The sequence below is a fragment of the Chelonoidis abingdonii genome, chromosome 2, assembly GCF_003597395.2.
Source record: "Chelonoidis abingdonii isolate Lonesome George chromosome 2, CheloAbing_2.0, whole genome shotgun sequence".
In the NCBI taxonomy this organism is placed as follows: domain Eukaryota; kingdom Metazoa; phylum Chordata; order Testudines; family Testudinidae; genus Chelonoidis; species Chelonoidis abingdonii.
Window position 1 is genome coordinate 185320844 of NC_133770.1, and position 20376 is coordinate 185341219.

The 20376-nt window shown below is 42.1% G+C and overlaps 1 protein-coding gene across 1 annotated transcript in view; it reads left to right on the top strand.

Moving 5' to 3' along the window:
* The window catches only part of ATXN1 (ataxin 1), a 114245-nt gene that overhangs the window by 74354 nt on the left and 19515 nt on the right, over nt 1-20376 (top strand). Inside the window, exon 2 of the mRNA XM_075062849.1 lies at nt 16622-18662. Within this exon, the coding sequence (XP_074918950.1) occupies nt 16782-18662 (1881 nt within the window). The 5' untranslated portion in view covers nt 16622-16781. The remainder of the gene's footprint in view (nt 1-16621; nt 18663-20376) is intronic.

A 20376-nucleotide genomic window follows, 5' to 3' on the forward strand; every position in this document is an offset into this window, starting at 1 on the left:
GAAATGTACAATAAATGCCATTTATCACTTTGCACTACAGCTTAGCCCATAAATATTGATATCATCAATATTTATTCTTTACACTATATATGCAGTACTTTATTATGTGTAGTATATGTAGCTATAATAGACTGGTTGTACAGTTTATTGGCTTCAGCATGTGCTTGAGACATGAGTCTGCTTTTCCAAAAGGAATATTAGTTTTCCTTTCAGGGATTAGGTAAATCCAGAGAGCCAGGACAATGAAGAGAAGTGGGGCTTTCAAAAATGGAGAGGGGAAAATCTACTTGACACTTGGGAGGCCCACGCTTGGAGATGGAAGCACGGTTAGACATACAAATCTCATTTCAGAATGTTGCATTCTCATTCTTTCACATTTAATCATTAAACCTTCCATTGCTTAAGCGATTCTTTATCAAGGAGAGTGAAATGAGTCAGAAAAAGATCCAGAATTGTACAAATCATATCCCTCTCTCTTATCTGAACTAAATCAGAGCTTCTACTAAAGTTCAATTTGATTGGAATACAAGCTTAAAAAGAGACACAAGGTGGATGAGGTAATATCTTTTATTGGACCAACTTCTGTCCAATAAAAGAGATTACCTCACTCAACTTGTCTCTCTCATATCTTTGGAACAATATGGCTAAAACAACACTGCATAAAAAATTAGATACATTTATATGCTTCTTCCCCTCTCTTACCCCCCTGCCCGACAGCTTTTTGTTTCTACCTCAATCCTTTTTCTGAAGACCCTCTTTAAAAATAGGTTTCAGAGTAGCAGCCGCAGCAGAGCTTTGAAGTGTGAGTGTGGTCGCTGCGCCAGCACTGGGAAAGAGCTCTCCCAGCACTGCAGGTACTCCACTTCCCTGAGGGGATTAGCTTACAGCGCTGGGAGCCGCGCTCCCATCGCTGGGGCACTGTTTACACAGGCGCTTTACAGCGCTGTAACTTGCTGCGTGCAGGGGTGTGTTTTTTCACACCCCGGAGCGAGAAAGTTGCAGTGCTGTAAAGCGCCACTGTAGCCAGGCCTCAGTCTGTATCCACAAAAAGAACAGGAGTACTTGTGGCATCTTAGAGACTAACAAATTTATTTCAGCATAAGCTTTTGTGGGCTACAGTTCACTTCTTCGGATGCATGGAATGGAACACACAGACAAGGAGATATTTATACATACAGAGAACATGAAAAGGTGGAAGTATGCATACCAACTGGAAGAGTCCAATCAATTGAGATGAGTTATCGTCAGCAGGAGAAAAAAAACCTTTGAAGTGATAATTGAGATGACCCATAGAACGTATGAGGAGAACTTAACATAGGGAAATAGTTTCAATTAGTGTAATTACACTCCTGTTCTTTAAAAATAGTACAGCTTGCCACTGTGCTACAAAGGTACCCCACAATGTGTTCCCGTGTGGTGCTCTGTGTATTCTGAGGCATTTCACAGAGAAGGAAAGTGTCACAGAGAATGGAATCTCCGTGGTAAAAGGGGTTAATAAAAGAATCAGAGCAACTAATATAAGAAAGTATAATCCTTACTCTAAAGAATGGAAGGGTGATTGAGCAAGAGGGACAAAGATCATATTAGTAGTACAGGATAAAAATAGGGGAGGGTATGGAGTCAGGATTGCCTGTTGGGAAGAGAAGTCACTTGGAGGTGCAGGCTGGGAAGGAAGGTCAGGTGGGTAAGTAGGTAGAAGAGGGCTCAAGCTCAGGGCTGTATTTATTTGGAAATGGAGATCAAGAGAAGGGTAAGCAAAAACCACTGTTTAAAGGGCTTATACACACTGCTGCTTATATTGGAATAACTTGTCTTCACGGGTGTGAATAAGCCACCCCCTGAGCGACATTAAGTTACACCAACCTATACGCTGATGTGCATAGCGCTGTGTTGGTGGGAGAGCTTCTCGTGGAGGTGGTTTTGTTATGCCGACGGAAAAGCTCTCTCCCATCGGCATAGAATAGGGCGTCTTCACCAGACGTGCCACACCTGCGCAGCTGCAGTGTAGACAACCCCAAGTGTTTGAATAATTGAAATGAGCTTTAACTGAGGAGTCAGTCTGCCTGGGAGGGAAATTTCTGAGAACTGTAGAATTTTCAGAGACTTGCCTGGTATTAAACGTGCTTAAGCATGCATATTCCTAAGAGCTAAGGGGAGTGAAACGTGGCTTTCAAGCAATACATTCTTTAGTCCTTTTTAAAGTCCCTTTTTTTTTTTTTTAAGTCCTTTAGTCCTTTTTTTAACAAAATCAGATCGCATTAGTAATAGTAGTGTTCCTTAGGAGTTGTTGTGTGCAGTCAGAAGCAGCTAAAATATTCCAATATTAGCCCTGTTTCATTATTGCTCATCAGTGAGCATGGGTATGTAAAGCTCATGCAGTTTTTCTATTCAAGAATATTCATGAACCAGTTTTTCTGTCTAACAGCTGCAAAGGAGAAATAATGTCAGACTTACATGCAAGGACTATGTAAAGAAAGTGCAAGGACTGTGCGATAAAAGGGATTCTTGTTTGATACTTGAGCACTGCAGACCTGTGGCAGTCTCTTGCATATTAACAGACACAAGGATCAGACAGAGTTTTATTGCCAAATCCTTTTAACACTTTTTGTGTTGTTACCTTCCTTTCCCCTGCTCTTTTGTGTTGTTTATAGCTTTTATTTTAACTGTACGACATGTGTGGCATGTCAGAGAGAGACTCCCAGCAAAACGAATTCATGAATATTCTCGCCCTTCCATAATTGACAATTAATTAATCCACTCTTCTGGTCCTGCACTGCCAGAGTGGGAAGCACTACTCCCTGCTGCTTGCTGGCTGCATTGACTTGAGCGGTTGCTCCTCATTCCCCCATCTCCTCAGCCAACGGCCACTCACACAGTAGCACCTAGACCCTCCGTACTGGCAGTAGTTGTGACAACGATATGTGTGCAAAGGCCCCATGCAAAACTAAATTCATATCAAAGAGTGGCAAACATTCAGTTAGCTACCTTTATCCCCTACCCAGCCTCTCAGGTTGATGCTGCTGATGTTTGTGCACTCCTTACTTACGTGGCACTGGTTATCTGCCAGGGTTAGTGTAATTTTCTTTCTTGAATGAATGAATGAATTAATGAATACCTGATTAAGTTAATGAAGCTGAGCCAATGGTGGGAGGGAGTGACTTGGCTGCTGAGTGCTCTAGGAGATCTGGCAGCTCATTAGACTTGCATAATGCTTTACAGCTCCATGCTGCGCTCCATATGAGCCACAGGAGAGGGTTGCAATAATTACTCGGCTTTTCGATTGAAAACAGCTGCAGGTAACTAGGCGTCCCTTTGTCCATTTCACTGGTGTTTGTAAGCAACTTGTCTTAGTGCCTTGGATTCAAGTGGAAGACGGGTCAGATACTTTCCCAGAGGTGGTCACAGTGGTGAGAAAACAAGCTTACCACTTAACCAGTTTTACAAAGGGCCCAGTCAGTTTTCCAGGCTGTGATTTGCTGGTTCGTTTGCTCAGTGCAACTTATCTATTTTTTAATTTAAAAAAGCCCACTTTCCTTTTTTTTTTTTTTTTTTTAGAGAAATGTATTTATCTTTACTGGATTTCTATGATTCTTCTATCTTCACTGGTCTGGGTAGAACAAAAGTTTTTCATTTTTAAGAGAAACTGCTTCCAATTCCCCCAGAATGTTTTGTTGGGATTTAATATACATGCACTCTGGTAGTCCTAGCCGATATGTATTTTTAGTGGTCTAGTTAAAAGCAGATTCCTGGCACTGCATGTTAACACAACATGTTCATTTGTAAATGTCCCTCATTTGAGAGGCACTCTGATGATTTGTAATCTTGGTTGGAAGGAATGTTTTATTTAATTGCAAGTGCAGTCTGCTACTATGTAGGGTGCTGTATTATCATAAACCCAGATTATTGCATTTTGTTTTAATTGATTCTCTGATCTTCTGTTTAGATAGAACAGTAGGGGGACAATTTCACCCTAGCTGTGTTGGCAACAGTACACTAATGATGAATTTGGCCCTCTTATCCGCCTGTAATACTGGCCATGAAAGGGGGAAGCTCCCTGCAAAGTATGCGACAGGAATAGCTGGCTGATCGTTTTGTCTGAGAGGACGGGTAGCAGAGCCAGCCTAAGATTTTTAGGGAGGGCCTGCTAAACAGTATTTCAGTCAAACATACACACACACCTCAGAACATAACTGACTCCTGTGATCACACCACTATACAGAAGGCCGGGAGTTGGGGAGGGTTAGTAAGATGTTGCTTTAGGGCACACCCAACCGTAACTGACTCATTCAATAAAAAGAGTGGGCGGGGGAAACTTCAGTTCACCACCAGCCTCCTACGAGACAAGTGGAGCCCAGCTGCATATACTGGGGTCTGTGCAGAGTTGCCTGTAATTAGAATTTTTGCCAGTAACAACTCTCAGGGGCCCTGATTCAGCAGAGCATGTTAGCGTACACTGAAATTGCAGCACGTAAGTAGAGATTATGTCAGTGTGCTTCAGTCTAAGCATGCATTTAAGTGCTTTGCTGAATCAGGGCCTAAATAATCAGGGACATTTGACCCCATCACTGAGGAGTTTTGTGTGCATTCTGGTAAATTGTTATCAGTCATTTAGCCCTGTCCAAAGTTAACTAAATAAGGCCTAATTAACTAATTCTTACCTGACACCAAGGTAAGTGAGATTGCTCGATGACAGCCCATTATTCATTAATGAACGTTGAAGGGGGGTTTCAAGGACATAGAGGGCAGATAGGAGCTCATCTCCTATTGAAAGTCATTGGCATCTAATGTCTCATTTTGCCTTTGAAAACCTCCCCCTCAGACAATACCTCCAGGCTGCCCACATCCCTGCTTATTCAGAAAATCACATTCTACTTTTGAACAACATCTGCTGTTGTGTATAAACTGGCAGCCCCACATTGGTTGCTTTATGCAACGAGCTAATGGCCTGATGTTCAGAGGTGCCAAATGCCCACAATTCCTATTGATAGAGATGGGAGTTGTGGGTGCTCATCTCCTCTGAGAATCAGGCAAGACATTTTTAAAGCTTATTGTGCCATATGTGCATGGGTTTAAAAAAAGGGGACACATTAATGAGCATGTTCTTACATTGCACATGGAATGAGACTCACATGGCATATGTAAAAGAGATGTGTATATCCATATGCATGTAGAGATGGCAGTTTCTGCATCTTGTTAAATAGATGGAACATGGGTGTTGCTACAGTTTTAGTCACCCATGTGAAATTTTCAATAAAAAATCATGTAGGCAGCTCCCATTGTAGCTGGGTATGTTTTATCTAAATGAAAAACATCAACAAAGTCATTTCTGCTATTATACATGTTTATAAATGAACTCTATCCACTCACTTAAGCTACTAAAATGCCCCAGGAGGGTTGGTTTAGAAGCGTTGTAACAGGGGATTTGTCGTGGCAGATCAGACCATTGGTCCATCAAGTCTGGATCCTGCCTTTGGCAATGGCCACTACCAGATGCTTTAAAGGAATGTTTTTTAAAAACAAAACAAAACAAAACAATCCGCACAGTGCATCTGTCCAATTGTGCAATCCTAGAGATGGACTAAATAATTCCTTACTGACCTATATGACAGTCAGTTTACACTCTGAAGCCTGAGATTTGTTTATGCGTGGGAATAAAAGGAAGGCGGCCCTTAAAACATCTGAAGGTAAGATCCCACTGAAGGCACATTTATACCTGGGATGGTGTCTGCTGAAAAGTGTGCTGGAATGAACTGTAGAACGAACTCAGACATTGACAGTGCCTCGGGCCCCAGTGCACTGCAGTCACTAACCTCCAGGACAGAAGAGGATTCCCCATGGCCCTTTATGGCAGCTTTTGCTTGTATTTCATGTAATGAGTCAAATTCACTAAAGGCATAAATGGGTGAAAGTCCATTGTTGTCAGTTGTAAATTTTGTGGGTGCAATGATGCTGCACAACAAACCCATCTGCTAAGGACTGCTTATTTAATCCTTCACGAGTGGTTATCTTACACTATCATTTAGCATAACCACACGTTGTTTGTGCAAGGCCGTTTTAGGTCGTACTATTGATATGTCTCATCATAGGATTCCCAGCTTTGAAGTCCAGCCTCTGCCTACGCCCCCGGACACTCATCATCTAAATGTAAGGGGCTGTAGGAGGACAGTAGTTTTCCTTTTTGTATTTCATGGAGGAACAAGGTTTAGACCTGTATGAGCCTGATTCCCTGCTGCATTGCATCCTGTGTAGCCATTCCCAGCTGGGCAAAGTGGGTGTAACAGGCTACCATTCTGTCCTGGAAGGACTTACATGCATTTTACATAGTGGAGAATCAGGCCCATTTGGGGCCAACTTTGCTCACAGTCAGGTTAATTGGGATTTCACGATTAAATTTGGTGGAAACAAGAGCAAGGTTTTTTGGATCTCATTAAGGTCTGAAAAATCAAAACCACAAGAATTGTGCTTTAAATATGATAAAGTGATGAGAAAATTCACAGAGGATTTAGTTCAAAGAGCATTAGCTTATAACTCACGATGAGCCAGAACTAAGACTCCAGATCCAAACTCTCTAAGTTGGATCCAAAACATATAGCTCTGGTCCACTCAATTTAAAGTAGGGCTGTCAAGCGATTAAAAAAAATTAATCGCGATTAATCGCACTGTTAATAATAGAATATCATTTATTTAAATATTTTGGATTTTTACATTTTCAAATATATTGATTTCAGTTACAACACAGAATACACAGTGTACAGTGTTCACTTTATATTTTTATTACAAATATTTGCACTGCAAAAAACAAAAGAAATAGTATTTTTCAATTCACCTAATACAAATACTGTAGTACAATCTCTATCATGAAAGTTGAACTTACAAATGTAGAATTATATACAAATTATACCTGCATTCAAACATAAAAATGTAAAACTTTAGAGCCTATAAGTCCAATCAGTCCTACTTCTTGTTCGGTCAATCGCTCAGACAAACAAGTTTGTGTACATTTGCAGAAGATAATTCTGCCTGCTTCTTGTTTACAGTGTCACCTGAAAGTGAGAACAGGTGCTTGCATGGCACTGTTGTAGCCGGCGTCACAAGATATATGCGCTAAAGATTCATATGTCCCTTGATGTTTCAACCACCATTCCAGAGGACATGTCTCCATGCTGAAGGCGAGTTCTGCTCAATAATGATCCAAAGACCGACACGTTGATTTTCATTATCTGAGTCTGATGCCTCCAGCAGAAGATTTTCTTTTTTGGTGGTTTGGGTTCTGTAGTTTCCGCATCAGAGTGTTGCTCTTTTAAGACTTCTGGAAATATGCTCCATGCCTCCTCCCTCTCAGATTTTGAAAGGCACTTCAGATTCTTAAACCTAAGGTCGAGTGCTGTAGCTATCTTTAGAAATTTCACATTGATTTCTTCTTTGTATTTTGTCAAATTTGCGGTGAAAGTGTCCTTAAACCAAACATGTGCTGGATCATCACCCAAGACTGCTATAACTGCTATTTATCTGAGAATGCAGGTAAAACGGAGCAGGAGATACACAATTCTCTCCCAAGGAGTTCAGTCACAAATTTAATTAATGAATTATATTTTTAACAAGCGTCATCAGCATGGAATGATGGCCGAATCATGAAGAGGCCTATGAATCTTTAGCGCATCTGGCATGTAAATATCTTGCAATGCCAACTACAACAGTACCATGCAAACACCAGTTCTCACTTTCTGGTGACGCAGTTAAGAAGTGGGCAGCATTATCTCCTGTAAATGTAAAAAAACTTGTTTGTCTGAGTGATTGGCTGAACAGGAAATAGGACTGAGTGGACTTGTAGGGTCTAAAGCTTTACATTGTTTTATTTTTGAATGCAGTTATGTAACAAAAAAACCTACATTTGTAAGTTGCACTTTCATGATAGAGATTGCACTTCAGTACTTGTATGAGGTGAACTGAAAAATATTGTTTTTATAATTTTTCCCAGTACAAATATTTGTAAGAAAAAATATAAAGCGAGCACTGTACACTTTGTATTTGTGTTGTAATTGAAATCACTATATTTGAAAATGCAGAAAAAAGATCCAAAAATATGTAACAAATTTCAAATGATTTCTATTATTGCTTAACAGCGCAATTAATCAATCACAATTAATTTTTTTAGTTAATCACATGAGTTAACTGTGATTAATTGACAGCCCTAATTTAAAGCTATAGATGCTTATCCTAGGAGAATTATTGGATGTACAGTATCTATTTCTCTATTTGCTATGCAGATGGAAAGCCATATGTGTAGTTATCCAGGTTTTTGGGTTACAGTAGTTCCTAGCGGTTGTGGTAGGCAGTTTACATACTCTTAGTTTGACACAGTCTCTACTCCAAAAAGCTTACAGTAAGGCCTTTACTAACTGACAAATAGTGCTGCTTCATTCTCCACAGGACTGGAGAGCCCACAGGACTGTAGTCCATACCCCCTTGCTCAGAGGCGGCCTCCTCTCTTATCAGTGTTGCCAGCTCTCACAATTTTATCACAAGTCTTGTAATATTTTAGTGTTGTTTTTTTAATCCTCCAGCTCATGTAGTCAGATGATTACGTGGAAATCTCAGCTTTCGTTTAAAAGAAAAAGTAAGTTTCTAGCCCCTATGGTTCTCGAAGCAGGAGCATGAGAACCCTAAAGGTTCAAACACAGGAAGGCTAATAAAAAGACCTAAAATGTGTAATTAAAAAAAAAAATCTCATGAGTTTTAAGCCAATCTTGTGGTTTTTGCAGGGGCTTGAATCCATGACTTTTGAATGCCTGAGATTGGCAGTACTGTGGAATTTGCAGGGAATTTCTGGGGACTCCAGTGAGGGTGGGCCTTGTGAAGTGGAGGGGGAGACATTGCTGCAGCCCTTAATCTGCAGCAGTTGCTGCAGAGTGGCGCTGTAGCTTTGGAAGGGCATGGCTACACTAGAGAGTTTACAGTGGTGAGGTTGCACTGATGCAGCTGCACTGCTGTAAGCTCTCTAATGTAGTCACTCTAAGCCAGTGGGAGAGAGCTCTCCTATTGGCTTAACTGTTCCAGCCCGCCAAACAGCAGAAGCTAAGTCGTTGTAACTTACCTCCCTCAGGGGGTGATTTATTCATCCCGGTGAGCAATGTAAGTTATTCCGACATAAGCTGTAGTGTAGACAAGCTGGAGAGAACACATTCCCTTCACAACTTGCTTACTCAGCCTGTGTGCAGAGAACAAGCTTTCCTCTAAAGTAGCTCAGTGCAAAACATTCCAGAAAGGAAGTTTTAACATTTGTTAAGGGCTTTGACATGAGAAATGTGAAAGTAAGGACTCAGAGAATGTATGGCTAAGAATCCATGCTAATAATATTTCAAAATGGCAGTGTAAAATTACTGTGCAATAGACATGCAGCTGCATGTCTAAATCTATGGACAGATAGTTGTGTTCTTCTGTTGCTGCCTTCAAAACTCATTGCATGATTATTCATACTCGGGAGTGGGGAGGAAGCGTCTTTTCCTTGCACACAGAGGTACAGGGTTATGTGGTAATGCCCAAGTAAAATGACTTGGGAAGTCTGCAAACTTTTGAAAATTAAATCCACCTCTAAATTAATCATAATGCAGCAGGTTAATAATAGCACAGTGAGTAACTGCCACTCTTGTGCAGCTCACCAACATCCATCATATAAGATAATTAAGTCTACATAACTAAAGTAATTGTAGTAGAACATTGCCACAGGACAAATGTGCCCTGCTTAGAAAATAAAGATTTCACCTTCATCTTAACAAATTCAGCACTTGGGTAACAGGAGCAGACAGTTATCTTGTGACAGTGTTCTTGCATTGACATTGTTTTCTAAACAATCTCTTTCTGTGACACACATGTATAAATGTCATAAAATAAGTGAATGACTCAGTTGGAACACATGGCAGTCCAGTGTTGTGGGTATACTGCCACTCACTCCCTTTGGAGATTGCTTTCCCTAAACCATCAGCTAATCACAACTCTGACCACACACACGCACACACACACACACCATAAAATATTGAAGCATTGTGGAGCTACTGGATAGCTCGCATCCAGTGCTCTCTTGGTTCAAGTTGGCTTATATTAGTTGCTTTTTATATTGAGCATAGGAGATCTGATCTGATCTGATGGTGGGGGGAGATGGGATGTTGCTCACTCAGCAAAAATGATATCAATTTGCTATGGTGGATTCTCAAAAATGTACTAAGTGGCAACACTGCAGTGGACAATTTCACACACAGACGGTGTTGATCAGGAATCTTTTAGTTCTGGGAAGAGATTTTCAAATTTTATCTGCTTTTTTTTATGTTTCTTGTTAATGGATCGCTGCAGCTGGCCCTCCTGGGAAATCTGCCAGAGAACTGTGAAATTGGTAGGGTTGGACCATAAACTTGCCTCGCTGTTGTTGGTCGGCATTAAGCTACACATGGCAAGGCTAATGAAATCTGTGCCAGTTACAACTATGAATATGTAGCTGGCAGATGTTAGTGCGTAGAGTGTGGGGAAAGCTGGCATATAGATCTGAGAATCAGAACGTAGCTGCGGAGTTGTCCGCAACTTGGCCATCTTCTGATCTACACAAGCCCAGACCTGCAGGATGCTGAGCTTCTGCTGTGGGCAGCTGACTTTTCTCTTCTCCTGTTGACTTCAATGGGAGTTGAGTGTGCTCATTACTTTATAGGCTCAAGCCTTGCTTGCCTAATAGGTGTTATGGACAATATTGATGGGGTGTTCAGTTAATTCTACAGGGCTGTATACAGCATACCATGACAAAGTTGTGCCACACTTTGATTCAATGGTCTGTCTTTTCAATGCACTGTTTGATTATTAAGTGGGATCAAACTGAATTGCTCTGCACTTGGCTGACAGAACATGGCGATTGGCAGAAGGCAGTGCATTGTGTATTAACCTGATGGATGAGTGAAACTGCCAGTCATGGCTTGTGTGGGAAAATGCAATACTAAAAACTGGTAATAACGTGTATTACCAGGATGGGGGTCTCCAGGGCCTTTCCTCTCTAGTACACTGGTTTGAATACAGCTTAAGTTGATGACTGAAAGTTGTTCTCTTCTGATGACTGTTCTGTGGCTGATGTGAAAATGAGCTTGTGGCCTCAGTCCTGTTTCTAGTGCATCAGATTGGTACTACCTGATACCCTTGTTAGTAGTCTCAGCAGAAAGACCAGGACCTGGGGCCACACTTATAAAGGCAATTAGATACCTAAAGATGCAGGTAGGTGCACAGTGGGATTTTCAAAAGTGCCAAAGGGCCTAATTCCTAGTAGGAACTTCAAATCCCATTAGGCATGTATCTACAGCCTTAATCACCTAAATGCCTTTAAAAGTCTGGCTCACGGAGTCTGAACTCCCCTCTGGCCCACAGAATGGTTTCTTGTTTCAGGAATAAGGCATATTGTCAAGACATTAAGGGAAGCTTGCATTGCTGTTATGACACTTGATGTACCTACTATATGAATATAGAAAGGATTTTGATTTCCAGAGATATCAGTCAGGCTCTTTTCATGAGCTTTACATTTATTAGAAAAATAACTATGAAAATACCATTCTGGTAGGTAGATGTGTTGAGGCCTTTGTGGAAACAGATTACAATTTAGCATGAAAGTGCATATGCTGAGCCCTACTGAACAATCCATTTGGGACCCGCACAGACTTAGATGGGGACTCCTCCAAGTTGAGCCTTTCCAGGAATTTGAGTGTGGGCAGGCCTCCAGTGGACACTGGCAACCCAGACACTTCAGCAATGTTCCATGTGCACTAGCTGCCAGAAATATCAAAGTCCAGCTGTTCTTGCCAATCTCCTCTTGTCCCCTTTAACTCCTCAGCCTTCAAGACACACACACATACACAGACACATTCATGTGTACCTCACACACACGCATGGTGGGAGTGATGATCATCCAGTGTTTACTGCTATATTATACACATCCTGCAAAGTGTGATTGAAAACTCTCAAGTTCAATGAGAAAAGGAAATCTAAGAGTCAGGAATGACGTACAATTCAGCAAAGTAAACATGTAAATAATAAATGTTAAACAAAGCCACACCTAGGGATGCAAGCAGGAGGAGAATGTGACTCTAGGATAGCAAGTGAAAATGAATTAACTTCATCCCCTACCTCATTCCTTTGGGTGGTCCTTTTGCCCTCTTCACTTTGCCCAAACAGTCCTCGTTCTATCCTTGTGGTTGTAATTGAAATTTTACTTAAAATATTAGGCCAAAGCTTACAACTCCATTGGAAGCACCTAAGTAAAAAAGGGCTGATTTTTTGCTTCAGTGGGTGCCTGGCATTTCTGAGAATCCTGTCATTTGCCTATATGATAAGAGTTAGAAGAATAACTTTAAGTAGCCATGTTTGAGAATTTTGGCCAATATTTACATTTCACTCGAAATCTCCTTTCTATTATTATTTTGATATTTCCCTCTGTTAGCTTGTTTGTCCTCCATTCTCCAGAACCTGGACATTATGGGAAGCCCTTTTGTTGCCACTGATTAAGAGCAGAATTGTATGAAATATTTACAAAAAAGCAAAACAAAACCATGCAACCATGTGAAATTCACCAGATTTCAGATCTTATTACAAAGTCAATACCAGGTTGATCACAAAAAGGTTTGCTAAGACTTCGGGACCTTTTAAATAACTTAGGGCTCGTTTATGGTTTTTCCCTCATATCAGAAACCCATAATTTTGCATAAATTCATTGCAAAAGCTGTTGATAATTAGCTGTTTGGATTGAATTTCATTTTGCGCGTCAGAGGTTTACTTAAACCCAAAACTTGGGTGTACAAACCTACATAGGGGGAAGCAGAACAAAATCCTTCCACAGAGTCCTGCAAAGTGAAACTGCACTGAGGTTTTTGTGACACTCCCTACAACAAATTTGAGGTGGCAAATTTGAAACTTCCTCAAAGTTCTGGAACATCTAGATCTGGGGTTTGGTTCAGCCTATTATACCCAGAGGGCCTAACCACTTCTCTTCCATATACAAGCGTCCCCAAATTGGAGTGGATTTAGACCTGAAGTTTTGCGTTAGCCTGTTGTACACAAAAGTGCCAGTGGTCAGTTTCAGATCTGAATCCAAACTTTACCTTTAATTCAATGTATTTGGAGCTCGGGGGTTGGTTCAGGCCCATCTTGAGAACAGATCAAAGGACAAGCCAATCCTGTCAACTACCTGAGTTCTGCCTGAGCTGGCTGTAAAAATGGAAGCAATACAAATGAATGTGTAAAACAGGTTCCACCCCAGCACCTCGATGCAGCTTCCTGAGTCAGGGAGAGCTTTTGCTTTTTGTGCCAATGTTTGATGCCCAGGATAGAACACTACAGTGAGCTAAAGTTAACTAACAGTGACTGCACAAATGTAGCATGGCAATTTTATTTTTAGTTAAACTTAAAAATAAAAATCGATAAGTCAAATGTAATAGAATAATTTTAGCTGTTGCCAAAACAGATGGAGCAACTGTTATGAATAATGATAACAACAGTACAAATAAAGGGGCTGTTGATTCTTGCCTGTCCTTATCTAGCTAAAATTCCTACTGAGTCACAGTAGTAACAGTTTTCCCTGGCTCACTGGCAAGTCCTTATAGCTGGGCATATCAACTGGTATTGTGCATGAAACTGTTTCTGAAAAGGCACTCTCAAGAAACCTTTTTTTTTTAAGCTTTGCATATGCCTTAATATAGTCACTTAAAAGCCATTTTCTTCTTCAATTTTTCTCCCTTTCTGCCTAACATCATCATCATCATACTTGGCACTTGTATAGGAAAGCAGCTGCAGGTCTTAAAGAGTATTTAAAGAGCTTTCAAGAATTAACAAAGCCTCTCAGGACTGTTGTACTAGACCTGTTTTACAGATGGACAAACTGAGAGAGAGAATTTTTAAGTGAGTCATCCACAATCTGGCAGCAAATTAGTGTCAGTGCTCAGGTTGAAATAAAACCCTGGAGCCCTGACGTCTGTCCCCTGCTGTGAGCACTAGAGACCGCGCTGTCCCTCGCAGCAGTATTTTTGCCTGGGTTTGGCAGAGAACTGAAGCTAATATAGCTGCTTTTGTTTAAGAACTCTAAAACCTACAAATAACTTGTCCACCTGCCAATGTCAGCTTAATTCTATCTAGCAGTAATTATTGCTATAAAAGCATCAATGGAGAAGCACAACAGATAGTATTTATATAGGGGCTATGCAGCTAGTGGTGGTGGTTGTTTATTTTCGATTTAAAATTTTCAGAAATGGAATAATGAACTTAAAAAGGAGACTGCCCCGGACCGTAGCATACATAAGGATTTTCCCCATAAGATTATAATATTTTGAAGGCACCTCAAATTTGGGCACATAAATCCAAATGATGGCCTTAAAGCAAGATTTAATCTCAGTCTGCCATGTCTCCAAAATGTTATGCAAGAGTTATACAGCAGGTTTATTGTTCCATGCTTTGTACTGGAACCAAAGCAATGAAGGCAGAGGATATAAAAAGAATATTATTTGCCGTAAGATAAGATACGTCGTGTTCACATTTAATGTCTGTTACATCATCAGTTTCCACTAAGCGATCCTCTGACTTTGTGTCTCTCGCTCTCTCTCATAAGAAATGCGATTCTTGTTAAAAGTTCTGAGCGTGAGGCATAAGATTTCTGAACGCCCACCCTTGCATATCTTTAAAAAAACAACTTAGCAGTACAGATGCCAAGCAATGGCTGGAAGGGCATGAGAAAGTTTCATTTTCTGTAAAGTTTTAATTATAAAACAAGGCAAAGCAAGAGTTCATGATGTCTGGGGGGAAATACTGTGACTGTAAAAAAAAAAAAATAAAAAAAAAATTCAGGGATTAAACTGGTGTGATGTTATTACCTCACCCACCTTGTCTCTCTAAAGAAAATATCTTTTATTGGATCAACTTTTGTTTGTGCGAGAAACAAGCTTTCGAGCCACACAGAGCTCTTCTTCAGGTCTGGGGAAGGAACATCAAGCCTCACAGCAAGGAGTGGAACAGATTGTTTATCATAAGTAATTAGCACATATTGTATGGGACCAGTCAAGTTAGAGTAGGCCGTTAACACCTTTGCAGTCACTGGACAAAAAGGGGGGCTACTGGGTTACAGTTTGTTGTGATAAGCCATAAATCCAGTGTCTCTGTTCAGTCCATGATTTTTAGTGCCTGGCAGAGTAATGAATTATTGAGTATTTTCTTTAGCAGGTAATGAAAGAATTAGAGAGACTTTGTTCCCTATATCAAGGATGGCAAAAATAATTTTATAGCTAGGGCAGAGGGAAGAGATCACATTTTGCTCAAACCCTATATAAAATCACTAGCCTGTTATCTCTGCTGTAAAGATGGGTGCAAATCAAAACCCCACACCCTGCAACTTTGGTGAGTTCAGATTGGCATCCAGGTTTGCTGGTGGCCTCCATTCTATCTTAACAGGAAGGGACAGACTGATACATCTCTGAACTCTGGGAACATTCAGATCCGAATTCTGAGCTGAACTTTGCTGCTCTGGGCTTCTTAGCTATGAAATTCTCAACTCAAGCTGTGGCTTCCTAGGAGGAATATTTAATCTGCTTCTTATTAGAGAGCAGTTCCCATTGACTTTGTAAATGCTTTGTCCCTGCACTAGTGGAAATCGGTTTGTTTGTTACATACAGCAGCTGTGCCTCATAGTTCATTGGTTGCTAGGATACAAGGGAATATGCTCTAGTAGGAGCTATGTCTAGGGTCATCATCATGGTGTATAGTTTTAAACGTGTTGGTACAATTTAACCCGTGCAGGCAGATATGCAGCAACCAGTCATTTTTCCAGAGTAGAGATCTACATGGTCACTTTCCTCTGAGTGACCAATAGCAGAGAGGGTTCAGAAAAGCAGGAGAAACCTCATGAGAAATCTGGCTCCCAGCCATCTTTGGCTTTATGCTACTGCTGTAAATAAATGGCTTGACAGAGGTTTAATGCCAGACTAGTAGATCAAGGGCACTTGTGTCTCATTGTAATGAGCTGTGGCATGAGGGGAGAGAAAAAAGGTAACTGCTGTGTTTGCTTTGCAGACCGAAGCAAAATGAAGTCACTGTTGGTGACTCAGAGGCATAAGAGTTCAGAAGTAATGCACCTTACTTATACACTGCTAACAGCTACTTGTTGCTAATGTAAATATTTTTCATGTGAGTTCTTCAGATCTCCCTGTCCTATAGCACGTGAGATAATGCAGTGATCCCATGCTGTACAACACACTCTGGTGGATCATACAAGCGTTTGTGGGGATTGGAGGGTCAGAGAGGAGAATGAAATGTATATTTTGAAATCACAAGGCTTTTTCACAGAGGAAGAAAGAAGAAGCCTCCGGGTGTTAAGAAATAAGTTACCACTGTTAACTGCTGAAAATTAGAAATTTTGAGTTTTGATTTGTCTAATGTCTTAATAATTTTCATGATGTGTTAATTGGTATGTCCAGTGTTTAGCTGTTTTTACAGTATAGCAATAAACAGATCCTTGGAGTGCATGCAGCACTAAAGGTCTGGTCTTAACTTTGTAGAGCATTTTTTCCCCCCCAGTGCTAATATTTTGATTTCCCTTTCCCCCGCTTTCTCGTTCCAGAATCCAGAGCAGCTGCTGGAGCATTGTGCTCACAGGGAGATGATTCCTCATGAAGTCACTGGATCCCCTTCAGAAATCAAATGTGACTTTCCATTTATCAGACTGAAATCAGAACCAGCCAAACAGTGAAGCAAGAACAGTGGAGGGGGGACGGCGAAAGATGAAATCCAACCAAGAGAGGAGCAATGAATGCCTGCCGCCCAAAAAGCGAGAAATCCCCACCACCAGCCTGCCATCTGAGGTGAAGCCAGTGGTCCTGCCGAACGAAAACCACCGCACGGACAACTTAACATGGCTCTCCAGTGCGCCCAGCAGCCAGAGCAGCATGAGTGGAAGGCACCGGCCTGGAGGGAGTTCAGTGGAGATTGGCTTGCAGCAGGGTTTACACAAAGCATCGTCTACAGGAATGGACTATTCCCCACCGAGTGCTCCCAGGTCCGTTCCGATCTCAACAACGCTTCCCACAGTGTACTCGCCTGCACTCTCACAGTCAGGGACACCTGTATCCCCGGTGCAGTACACGCACCTGCAGCACACTTTCCAGTTCGTTGGGCCCCAGTACAGTGGACCATATGCCGGATTCATCCCCTCCCAGTTGATTTCCCCGACAGCCAATTCCGCAACTTGTGCGGCAGCCTCTGCCACTGCTGTTGCAACCACTCCATCCCAGCGTTCCCAGCTGGACGCTTATTCCACTTTCCTGGCCAGCATGAGCAGCTTAAGTCAGCAGGGGCACAAAGTTGAGCAGCATCTAGTCAGGACACCTGGATTGATTGCAGCAGGGTCTCCTCCACCGACCCAGCAAAACCAGTATGTCCACATTTCCAGCTCTCCCCAGAGCGCAGTCAGAAATGTCTCTCCTCCTACCATCCCAGTCCATTTGCATCCCCACCAGACGGCGATTCCACACACCCTCACCCTCGGCCCCTCCTCCCAAGTGGTGGTGCAGTACTCGGACTCTGGGGGCCACTTTGTTACGAGGGAGTCTACCAAGAAAGCCGAGAGCAGCAGGCTGCAGGCAATGCAGGCGAAGGAAATACTGAATGGAGAGATTGAGAAAAGCAGGAGGTACGGCCTCTCACCCTCTGGAGATCTGAGTCTAGTCAAAGCAGGCAATAAACCAGCTCCTCATCATTATGAGACCAGACATGTGGTGGTGCACTCGAGTCCTGCTGAGTACAGTGCACGGGATTCCTCAGGCATCCGGGCCTCTGTTATGGTTGTACCGAACAGCAGCACACCTATTACGGAGATGGAGGTACAGCAGGCTACCAGCAGAGAAACTCCTCCCTCAGTCCTCAATGACAAGGGAAACCTGCATTTAGGAAAGCCAGCCCACAGGTCTTATGCTTTATCTCCGCAACAGACTATGAGCCACGAGGGGGTGAAAGCGGTCGCCACACTGTCCCCCCATACTGTCATTCAGACCACCCACAGCGCCTCAGAGCAACTCCCTGTCAGGCTGCCTGCGACAGCCTTCTATGCCGGGACCCAGCCGCCAGTAATTGGCTATCTGAGCAGTCAGCAGCAAGCGATCGGTTACCCTGGAAACCTGCCACAGCACTTGGTGATCCCTGGCACCCAGCCCCTGCTTATACCAGTTGGCAATGCAGACGTTGAATCATCAGGAGTAGCACCTGCTATAGTCACTTCATCTCCCCAGTTTGCAGCAGTGCCTCATACATTTGTCACTACCACCATTCCTAAGAGTGAGAATTTCAGTGCTGAGTCTATAGCAACCCAGCCAGCCTACCAGGCAGCCTTGGTGCAGGCCCAGATCCACCTCCCGGTGGTGCAGTCTGTAGCTTCTCCAACGGCAGCTCCTCCTACACTGCCTCCTTACTTCATGAAAGGGTCAATCATTCAGTTGGCCAATGGGGAGCTGAAGAAAGTAGAGGACTTAAAAACAGAAGACTTTATACAGAGTGCAGAAATTAGCAATGACCTGAAAATAGACTCCAGCACAGTGGAGAGGATTGAAGACAGCCATAACCCAGGCATTGCTGTGATACAGTTTGCAGTTGGAGAGCATCGAGCACAGGTAATGAGCACTGCAAATTATGGGCATAGGTGGAAAGATACCAATTCTGTCTTCCTGGAAACAACTTACCTTACAGCGCCTTCCAAGGGGGAGTTGTGTTCTCAGTTCTTCATCTGGCACACACCTAACAGCGCATGCCACATTAGAGATCTCACTGGCCCAAAGTCACCCCTTGCACGGTGTCAGTGGTGTTATATTAGTAATAAATCAGGCCCATTTTATGCAATGGTAGATCTTGTTTTGGGAAACTACAGGACCTGATTCTCCTCTCACTACCAGTTTAAACTCAGTTTAAGTCAGTGAAGTTACACCAGAGTAACGCTGGGGAAAGAGGAGAATCATCTTATGGTTTGACTATGCTTGGGGGAGGGAATCATTTGTGTACTTGTTTCAAATTGTTAGCTCAACAACCCAGATCATATTGCAAACCTGGAGGCATTAGTACTGTTACTTCGTTGTATTAGATCCCAGCCAACATCAGAGCTGCACTGCACACAGTAAAAGAATGGTGCAGTCTAAGTAGACAGGACAGACAAAAGGCGGTAGGGGAAGCAGAAGCACAGAAGGCATTTGCCCAAGGTCACAAAGTGGGTCAGTTCCAGACGCAGGGATAGAATCCAGGTCTCTGAGTGTCTAGTCCATTGTCCTATGCACTGGGAGTGTAGGCAGTGATATTATTGGGAACATGCCCCATTGTACTTTATAACTAGAGGACCCAAAGAAAGGATCAAATCTGAGCCAGGCTCCTAGTGGTATTAAAATGTAAAATTACTCAGTTTAAACCTCAAAAAAGCATATGCTTTTCAATCTGACAGCTGAGTTTTAGCTTTGACTGATTCCTGCTTCAGAAGGCTCCAGTACTGTTAAGTCTCGAATGAAAAACTGTCTCTGAGGGGTAAAGAGGGGACAAGGCTGCGAATTTCCATGGCTTGAAACTTGGAGCTTTCTTGTAATGCTTTTGCTCACACATTGAAGGCACTGAAACGCTACATAGAGTGTCATTCAGATTTTGGTTATGAGTGGTTTAAGTGCTGCATAGCTCTCATGCTGTGTGTTCAAGGGAAATGTTAGAAGAAAAATCATCCCAGAACCTAGGCTATTCACACTTCACTTTGTGTCATACTTGCTTGCGTTGTAAAGAAGGAAATTATAACTTTGCAAAGGGCTTTTTGGACCCAGAGTTCAATGGTCATAAATCATTAATTTCATACTGTCCACTATCTAAGTAGCTCAGATTCCGCAGTGATGAGCAGGGGAATAGATGAGATCGATTAGATAGCAGTTTAGTTCAGAGAAGTATTTGGGTTATTTTTTTGAAAAGCAAGACAAATTTCAGTGCAAGTAGTTTAGATTTGGTTTTAAATATTTCCCTGCAGTGTTCTGAGCCCAGACGCTGCACAATGGGGGCTGGTCCGTGAGCATCACAAAGAGAGATGGTCCAGAAACTAACTGATTTAGTACAGTATTGCTTTCCAAAATGAGTGAGTTGTAGAAGGGAAACAAACAACGTCAGTGTTGAGGAGTAGATTAGAGCTCTGAAATTCTTTTGGTTTTAACAATCCAAGGCCTGTGCTTCCATAACTGCCCGCATACAAGCGGGTAACTGAGCATGCAAATTAGGTGTGTAGTTGTGTTCCCATTTATGCATTGGGGCTTCTGGTATTATCAGTAATCCATATAAGGAGGTGAGTATATATATTTTTCTTATTATATA